The sequence below is a fragment of the Dipodomys ordii genome, unplaced genomic scaffold, assembly GCF_000151885.1.
Source record: "Dipodomys ordii isolate 6190 unplaced genomic scaffold, Dord_2.0 Scaffold23, whole genome shotgun sequence".
In the NCBI taxonomy this organism is placed as follows: Eukaryota; Metazoa; Chordata; class Mammalia; order Rodentia; family Heteromyidae; genus Dipodomys; species Dipodomys ordii.
The window spans coordinates 4,261,957-4,271,661 of NW_012267239.1; the positions used below are offsets into that span (position 1 = coordinate 4,261,957).

Here is a 9,705-nt window from a genome sequence, read left to right on the forward strand (position 1 = left end):
GTGTGTGTGTGTGTGTGTGTGTGTGTGTGTGTGTGTGTGTGTACTGGGGTTTGAACTCAGAGCGTGTGTGTGTGTGTGTGTGTGTGTGTACTGGGGTTTGAACTCAGAGCCTGGCACTGTCTCTTCATGTTTTGCTCAAGGCTGGCACTCTATCACTTGAGTCACACCTCTATTTCCACAAAGTGATTTCAGTAAGTTATTCATCAACCTCTGGTTTTTTTTGACTAGAACCTGATTTGGAACTTAGACTTTTCTCAACTAAGTTTATCTGTAAACTTAAAAAAATACTTGATATTATTACTATTACTCTTACATATTCTTGTTGCTATTAATAAATCCCAGTATTCTGTTTATCATAGGACTCAACTCTCAATGTTGAAACTGAAATAGAAATTTTGAAAAAACTAAATCATGTAAGTATTTATTACTCCCATATTGCTAATATGGGAGCAGTGTAAAGTGATTCAGTGTAATGAAACTAGTATTAAGTCTGGATTCCTTAATTTTTTTTTTTTTTGGTTGGTTGTGGGGCTTGAACTCTTGAGCCCTTCAGCTCAAGGCTAGCCACTTGAGCCACAGTGCTACTTCTGGCTTTTTCTGTTTATGTGGTGCTGAGGAATTGAACCCAGGGCCTCATGCATGCAAGGCAAGCACTCTACCACTGAGCCACCTTCCCAGCCCCTGGGTTCCTTAATTTGTATGCATGTATACACATATACATATGCCCTGCTGTCACTTAGCTTAGAGGAGTTTCACTCTAAAAACAAGTAGAAACTAAGAACAAAGTCACTGCTTTTAATGCTATTATTTCCGCAGCTCCCTTAGAACTTGATGGACCTGCTAAACCATGACAACATGAGAAGCTGGCTAGCTGAGAGCTGAGGGGCTGGCCTCCCTGCTTGGCTTCTTCTAGTTTCTTGGCAACTTCTTCCTGACTTTGCCAGGTTCCATGTTAGGTAGGCTGGCCTCCAACTCCTGAGCTGTGCATTCTTGTGTGTCACTTCTTTTTTAATTTCAATGACTAGAGGGCCTCTAAAGAGTAAATCCTCTAAACTAGAAAACAAGACAAAACAAAACACCTAAGGTAAGTAGTGAGAAACCTCATGAGAATTTTCTCTGCCAGAGGATCCCCAAATGTAACATATGTACAAATTCAGTGTCCAGTGCTAGACAGCAATGTAGTCCTACCCCTCCACCCCCACCCCAAATAAGGGAAGTGTAAGGGCACATTGACCTGTGGGAAATTTGTAGATTTCTTTTTTTAGTGGCTCAAGCCATTGGCCTGTGGAGTCTGCACAGTGTTTTGCTCAAGTGGGCCAGGCTGTTTTCTAGCCTCTGACAGTTGTCAGCCAGATGGAGCTGTCCAGCCCTCCCCTCACAATGACTTCAGTCTAGTGTGTTCCACAGACCTGGGCTCCTAACCCATTTCTGTCACCTGGCTTTGATGAGTCTGGGTCCTGCCTAATGGGCCTGGTGATCATCTCTACTGGGAAGTAGGATTTAGGTAACAAGGGGCTAAAGGTTTGTTTCCTATAGCTTTCTTTCTTTGTGCCCTCTCTTCCCTTCCTTCCTTCCCTCCCTTCATTTCTTCCTTCCCTTCCTCCCTTCCCTCTCTCCCCTCCCTCTCTTTCTCCCTCTCTTCCTCTCTCCCTCTCTCTCTCCCTCTCTTCTTCTCTCTTTCTCACACACACACTCTTTCTCTTTCTCTTTCTCTGCCTGCCTGCCTGCCTGGCTCAAGTGGTGGAGCTCTAGCCTTGAGCTCAAGACGGGAGGGACAGTGCTCAGGCCCAGAGTTCAAGCCCCACAACCGACAAAAAAATAACAAAAGGAAAGCTCCCAGTTAGCTACTAACCATAGAAGCTGCTATTTGGGGATGAGAAGTTGGCTCAGTGGTAGAGTGCTTGCCTTGCATGCATGAGGCCCTGGGTTTAATTCCTCAGCACCACATAAGCAAAAAGAAAAAAGCTGGAAGTGGCGCTGTGGCTCAAGTGGTAGAGTGCTAGCCTTGAGCTGAAGAGCTGAGGGACAGTGCCCAGGCCCAGAGTTCAGGCCCCAGGACTGGACCCCCCCAAAAAAAGAAACCTAGCGGTTTTGTAGATTTGGTACCAGTCTCCTTTTTGTCATGAACAATATCTCGCTTTGAGAATATCCCTTGTTTCCTCCTTCTGTCTTATTTTTACTAAACTGGATTTTTCTTTTTTGCTGGCCATTGAGGGATATTGTATGTAGCTAGGCTGGGTCTGGGGTTACCCCATAACTCACATTCCTAGTTATACTTTGTTTCCGAAGATGAGGAGAACTGCACCAGGTCACCTTTTGGAGTTTCCAAATGTACTTCCTTGAACCCTGAATCACTGAGTATTCGGGGGGAGGATCCATTCACATATATCGAGGCAGGAGTTCTCTTTGCCCACCCTATTCCTTTCCCACCTGTCTTCCTGAAGAATGAAACACCTGTTATGCCATGCCTTGATCAATGTCACCCTTTCTTGTGCCTTTGAAGCCTTCTGGCAATAGGTGCAGCACCTGATGGGGAATTTTCTTAGGGTTGGCTGATTGAATGACTCACTGGGGAGCTTCTGGAAGGACTCACACTACCACTGCTATTGTGCCTCATACTCTTGCCTCTTGGCTGTCAGCATCTGGGAGGCTGATTCTTCCTCTTTTGTTTTTTTTTTTTGTCTGTCGTGGGGCTTGAACTCTGGGCCTGAGCGCTGTCCCTCAGCTCTTTAGCTCAAGGCTAGTGCTCTACCACTTGAGCCACAGCGCCACTTCCGGTTTTCTGGTGGTTTATTGAAGATAAGAGTTTCACGGACTTTCTTGCCCAGGCTCTTTGAACTGCGATCCTCAGATCTCAGCCTCCTAAGTAGCTAGGATTACAGGCACCCGGCTTCTTCCTCTTTTTTTGTCAGTTGTGGGGCTTGAACTCAGGGCTTGGATGCTGTTCCTGAGCTCTTTGTCCTCAAGGATAGTGCTCTACCACTTGAGCTACAGCACCACTTCCAGTTTTTGAGTGGTTAATTGGAGATAAGCATCTCACATCTCACAAGGACTTTTTTGCCCAGGCTGGTTTCAAACTGTGATACTCAGATCTCAGCCTTCTGAGTAGCTAGGATTACAAGCATGAGCCACCAGTGCCTGGCTCTAAATTCTATACCGCTAGAGTTTGTGGTTCTCTGCCCCACTGAAAGCTAAGGGTTTGATTCAGCAGGTGTGAGCAGCACTGACCACTCCTGACACTGCTTTGAGGAGGCAGAAGTGAGCAGCCATGGTTACTTCCTCCTCATACTTAAGCAAGCGGGCATACCCTATTGATGTTTTAAATTTCTTCACAGGATGAGGACATGAAGAAAAAGTTTCAGGACCTACTGGCTGAGGAAGATAAATTGATGGCTATATCCCAAGTCCTAATTGAGGTACTGGTCTCACGGCCATTGTATAGAATAAGTTTAAACAGTTGATAAGGAAGCCTGAAGGCTACAATGGTTCTCTCTCTCTCTCTTTCTTTCTCTCTCCCTCTCTCTCACTCTCTCCCCTGTCTTCCCTCTCCCCCTCTTTTGTGCTATTCTTGGGGCTTGACCTCAGGCTCTGGGTACTGTCCCTGAGCTTTTACACTCAAGGCTAGTAGTCTACCACTTGAGCTAAAGCTCTCTTCTGGCTTTTTTGGTAGTCACTGGAGAAAAGAATTTCATAGCCTTTCCTGCCTGGGCTGGCTTCAAACTATGATCCTCAGATCTCAGCCTTCTGAGTAGCTAGGATTATAGATATGAACCACCAGTGCCCAGCTGACAATGGTTCTCTCGAGTAACCATTGCTTGCTTGCTTGCTTGCTTTCTTCCTTCCTTTCTTTCTTTCTTTCTCTCTCTCTTTCTTTCTTTCTGTCTTTCTTTTTTCTTTCTTCCTTTTTTTTTTATGGTTTTTTATTTTGTGGAATTGACGTTTGTCTCAAGATGCCTTGCTTGCTAGGCAAGTTATCTAGCACTTGAGACATGCTCACAACCTTTTTTGCTTTAGTTACTTTCTTTTTTTTTCCCCCTGGTCCTGGGGGTTGAACATGGGATCTGAGAGTTGTCCCTGGGCTCTGTTTGCTCAAGACTAGCCACTTTGAGCCACACACCCCCTTCTGGCTTTTTTTGGTGATTAATTGGAAATAAGTCTGATGGACTTTCCTGCCCTGGCTGGCTTCAAACTATGATCCTCAGGTGTCACTGTCTTGACAAAAAAAAACAACAACAACATGATGTGGGGCTCTGAGTTCTCTCTCTCTTTCCTTGATATATGTGTGTGTGTATGTGTGTGTGTGTCTGTCTGTCTTTCTGTCTGTCTGTGTTGATTAACTACACAGATGCTTTGCAGGTTAGGTTAGGATAAGGTTGCATCCTGATGCAACAGACCCTTGATGTTCTTGGGTCTATGGCTCCCTGGACTGTCACTGAGGAAAGAAATGTGCATGCTTAAGATTCATAGAGCTTCGTTCTGTACTGTAGATGCTTGATGCATTTTTCACATAATGCCACCCAGCTTAACAAATAGCAGATTTCACATTATCACTTTAATCAGCATGTTCATTTTTTTTACCTTGCTTTTGGGGAACCATGTGCTGTTTTTGAGGGGTGACTATTCACTCAGTTATTGACAAGAAAGCACTTAGGAGATCACACAATGATTTTAAACACAACTGATGATAACATGGGAATTTATTAATTTTTTTGTCGGTCATGGGGCCTGAACTCTGGGCCTGGGAGCTGTCCCTGAGCTCTTCATCTCAAGGTTAATGCTCTACCACTTGAGCCACAGCACCACTTCTGGCTTTTTTCTATTTATGTGGTGCTGAGGAATCGAACCCAGGGCTTCATATATGCAAGGCAAAGCACTCTACCACATTCTGAACCACCTTCCCAGCCTCAATTTTTGTTTGTGAAATTTCTTTCTTTTTTCCTCTGTCTTTGTCTCTGTCTCTGTCTGTCTCTTTTTTGTTGGTTTTGGGCTTGACCTCTGGGCCTGGGTACTGTCCCTGAGCTCTTCAGCTCAAGGCTAGGGCTCTACCATTTGAGTCACAGCACCACTTCTGGTTTTCTGGTGGTTAATTGGAGGTAAGAGTCTCATGGACTTTCCCCTTCAGGCTGGCTTTGAAAGATGATTATTGAACTAGATCCTATTAGCTAGGATTACAGGCGTGAGCCACTGGTACCTGGCTTTGTTCTCCTCCTCCTCCTTCTTCCTCCTGTTCCTTCCTCCTCCTTCCTCCCTTCTCCTCTTCTTCTTCCTCCTCTTCCCTCTTCTTTTTTTTGTTTTTTTGGGTCTGGTCATGGGGCCTGAACTCTGGCCTTGGCGCTGTCCCTCAGCTCTTCAGCTCAAGGCTAGCGCTCTACCACTTGAGCCACAGCACCACTTCCAGCTTTTTTTTTATTTTTGCTTATGTGATGCTGAGGAATCGAACCCAGGGCCTCATGCACGCAAGGCAAGCGCTCTACCACTGAGCCACCTTCCCAGCCCTCTTCCCTCTTCTTCTGTGCTAGTCCTAGGACTTGAACTCAGAGCCTGGGCACTGTCCTTTAGCTTTTTTGCTCAAGATTAGTGCTGAGTGACATAAGCCACAACACTACTTCTGCTTTTTTGGTGATTAATTGGAGATAAGAGTCTCACAGACTTTCCTGTCCAGGATAGCTTTGAACTGAAATCCTCAGATCTCAGCCTCCTGAGTAGCTAGGATTACAGGTGTGGGCCACCAACACCTGGTTTCTTTGTGTGTGAATGTGTGTGTGTATGTGCCTGTACTGGGGTTGAACTCAGGGCCTCATACACTTGCTTAGCCTTTTTGCTCAAAGTTGGCACTTTACCACTTGAGCCATATAGCTACTTCCAGCATTTTGCTGGTTAATTGGAAATAAGAGTCTTATAGATTTTCTAGCCTTGGCTGGCTTTGAGCCTTAATCCTCAGATCTCAGCGGCTTGAGTAGCTGGGATTGCAGGTGTGAACTATCAGTGCCCAGCTTGGAGGCATCTTGAGGACTTTCTTCAGCTTAGGTGGCTTTGAACCATAATCCCAGCTATCTCACAAGAGGGAGCCATTGGTGCCCAACTAAAAGATGCACATTCTTAGCTGGTTTCTATTATCTGGGTATTGCTTTCACACTGTCAGAAAATTATAGCCAACTGTCCATCATTATGTGGTTAGAAACCACAAGGGAGAGAGATGTCAGATAAACATGTCTGGTCCAGAGGGATAGAGGGAGGATTCAGTTGTCATGACGACTAGTAATTCTTGGTCCTAGGCATTTCACATGAAATGGCCTCAACTTCCTGGAAGCATCTTGGAGAACTTGCATAGATTTCCTTTTGACTATTTCTCCCTTTTCTTTTATTCCTAGCCTTCCACTAGTCGAAAGCGACCCCTTGAAGGGGAAGCGGAGGATGCAGAGAGCACAAAACGCCAGGCCATATGCACTGCTATGTCATAAACACTGATTTGAATGTGAAAGAAACAGACCTTCTTTCATTCAGCTGTCATTTTTATTTTCTTGAGATTTTCCTTTAATAGTTTTTATTTTAATTATGAGAATAACTTTTTTTCCCACAATCAGTGATACATAATTAATATCCCGACGGAACCTGCTCTTGCACTTCTGCTTGATGAAGAGTGCTGTCGTTTGAAAGTCCTGTCGTGTGCCTTTCATCTGGAATTTCTCCTTGGCTGTTGTTAACCAGGCTAGTACTTCGGGATATTTTTATACTGTTAATGCTGAGCATAAATTCTAAAGCCTCTTTAGAAAGTCTCAACGAAAGAGACACAGAGATGGTGGGTGAGTTTGGTGTCTGGCTGCCAAAGATCCCATTTGATGGCAGGTACGTGCCGCACATATCACTAGCCAGGATTTTTTTTTGTTTTTGTTTCTTTTAATCTTTTAAAAAATTTTTTCCTGTCCTGGGGCTTGAACTCAGAGCCTGAGCACTGTCCGCAGGCTTATTTTGTTCAAGCCTAGCACTCTACCACTTGAGCCACAGGCCATTTCCAGCTTTTTCTGTTTATGTGGTACTGAGGAATCAAACCCAGGGCTTTATGCATGCCAGGCAAACACTCTACCACTAAACCACATTCCCAGCCCACACCAGCCAGTTTTAAATTCTCATCCTCAATCCTGGTATGGTTGTCAAAGCCTGTAATTCTAACACTGAAGAAGCACAGGCAGGATAATCATGAATTCAGGGGTAACGTGGGCTACCCAAGATAAAATAAAGGAGAGAAGGGAAGAAAATAGAAGGGAAGGGGACAGAAGTAAAGGGATGTGGAGGGGATTAAAGAAAGGAAAATCCTATTCTCATTCCCATAAAGATTCAAGTCTACAGTCTCTGAAACATTGGGGCTAGATGACATTGGGGCTTGCCAAATTAAAAGGTTTCTAATTTTCAGAAACTGATGAGAATAATATTTCTGCAGCAAATATCCAGAAGAAAAGGGATAAAGATAAGTGGTCTCATCAATTCATGTTCATCTTTTTTGCCAGATAGGTTGTAGATGAGTTGTGTTTCAGAGCTGTTTGGGCTTTGGAAGTAGATCAACATGAGAACTGCCCTGGCTAGCTTTGAACTGTGATCTTCAAATCTTAGCCTCCTGAGTATCTAGAATTACAGGTGTGCACCACTGGCACTGGCTTATAGTATCTAAATCTTAATAGCCAGTGTGTTCATTTATTATGAATAGAGAGTTACCCAAAGGAGCAGATACACTTTTTTGCCTGTCAGGTGCACTGAGCCTCTTCGGCTGGCTATGGGAACTGTGCTAACCATTGATAGAAGTTGAAACATCTTGGTGGCAAGAAACAGAAGCCCACTCACCTGGTTTCATGGGAAAAATATAGGTTTCAGGTTTATGGATGGCTGCACCTGGGCAGCCGTCCACATCCTCCTCATCCATGTCCTTCTGGACAGGATGACCCAACCCCTTCTTATATGGCCAGGCTTAGCCAATCTGGCTCAGGCAAGAGTATTAACTCAAGTGTGACCAGTAAAAATCAACTCGGACTCAGGCTAAAATTTCAGGGTAAAAATCCTTAATCTAAAGAATCCAGTATGTTCCCAAATCCAAAATGTTCCCAAACCCAAAACTGTGACATGATGCTGTATGGGACATTCCACAGAACTGTGTTGCATGCACAAAACTAGTAAATACCTTCAGGCTGTTTAAGGTATATGAAGTGTAAGTCAATTTCACATTTAGACCTGGGTTTCCTCTGTAACATATCTCATGTGTGTGCAAACATTTCAAAATGCAGGAAAAAAATTGGGGAGCTGAGACACTTCTGGCCCCATTTTGGACAAGAAGTGCTCAGGTTGTAACAAGAAATAACCCTTGCTTTCTTGGGTAGATGTGAGCTAAGGACTATATGAGAATCAAGACCTGAGATAGATGTGAAAGTTTGAGTTTGGTTTTAGCTACTAGATCAAAACTGCCTGAAGTTGAGTCATCACCCCGAGACTTTTGAATTATGTGATCATGTATGCTTTTTTTGTTTTGAGTTTGTGTCATTTGTATCTGGAAAAAAAAAAGCTACCAAATAAAATTGATCATTTACACATCTCAAGAGAAGTCCTTTTTTTTTCTAAAAACAAAAACACAAAACCTAGTAGGGGATGTTCCCTACTATTGTTTTTCTGCCAACCTTTTGGGTTTTAAGAGAGGTTTGGACAGGGAATGGAAACTGAAGATGTGAGAAGAGTCCCTGCAGTCCTATGTTGGGTGAACTCCCAGCTAATTACACTGCAGGGTTTGGAATCAGAGCCCCTATTATTAAACTTTTCGTGTTGGGAGGATAGGGCAGGAGTTACACGAATGAGCTTTGGAGAATGTTTTGTGTGTTCCTGGCAGGCACTGCTGAGGATGTGCACACATGATCCCCCTCAAGCTCAGCCACCCAGTGAAGTGTCACTATTGCACACTAGAAATCAAGGCTCTCGATTTCCTGTCCTGTTCAAGATTTCAAGAGATGGAGGTGGAGCTTGTACCTGGTCTACAGAGAGCAGTTGGTTCTTACCTGTTAAAACCACTTAAAGAGTGCTAGGTTGCTGTGTCTCACGCCTGTAATCCTAGCGACCCTGAGCTCTGAGGATCTCGGTGTGGAAGCCAGTCTGGGCAGGGAAGTCCGTGAGACTTGTATTTCCAGTTAACCACCAAAAAAAGCTGGAAGTGGAGCTGTGGCCCAAGGAGTAGAGCGCTGGCCTTGCGCACAGAGAAAGCTCACGGGTTCAAGCACTAAGATGGCAACAAAGAACAAAGAGACCATCTGGAAACCCCAGGCAGCGGAGTCCCCCCAGTCAGACCTGCCCTAGTCGCACTAAGGGTTACTGGACAGTCAGGGTGGAGTTCAAGGTCTCCCTCCTCTGGGTCCGTCCTGCTCCAGGATGCGGGCATGAACCTACGTGCCCGCACTCGTGTAGGGCTTGAACCTCACCCCCGGCCCTCGCCCTACCAAGGAGAGGGAAGCCGAAGGGACCGTGCAGGAAGTGGAGGGGCGAAGGGGGTCCGCAGTGTGGCGGGAGGCGGTGCAGGGCCGGAACAGCGCCCTGGCCCTGCTCCGAGCCCGATGGGCGGCGGCGGGAGTGGACGCGACGCCGGGAACAGCACCCGGCTCCAAAGGGCTCCTAGCGGGATGCGCGGGAGAGGGGACGGCGCGACGAGCGTGCGCGTGCGCGGCGTGCGCGTGGACC

At 45.4% G+C, this 9,705-nt stretch overlaps 2 protein-coding genes across 2 annotated transcripts in view; both read left to right on the top strand.

Annotated features, from left to right (window-relative positions):
* The window catches only part of Chek2 (checkpoint kinase 2), a 35,185-nt gene extending 28,619 nt beyond the window's left edge, over nucleotides 1-6,566 (top strand). The window contains exons 11-12 of the mRNA XM_013014272.1: nucleotides 3,336-3,416; nucleotides 6,372-6,566. Of these exons, the coding sequence (XP_012869726.1) occupies nucleotides 3,336-3,416; nucleotides 6,372-6,461 (171 nt within the window). The 3' untranslated portion in view covers nucleotides 6,462-6,566. The remainder of the gene's footprint in view (nucleotides 1-3,335; nucleotides 3,417-6,371) is intronic.
* Nucleotides 6,567-9,407: 2,841 nt separating this feature from the next.
* The window catches only part of Ttc28 (tetratricopeptide repeat domain 28), a 480,228-nt gene continuing 479,930 nt past the window's right edge, over nucleotides 9,408-9,705 (top strand). The window contains exon 1 of the mRNA XM_013014273.1: nucleotides 9,408-9,677. Within this exon, the coding sequence (XP_012869727.1) occupies nucleotides 9,408-9,677 (270 nt within the window). The remainder of the gene's footprint in view (nucleotides 9,678-9,705) is intronic.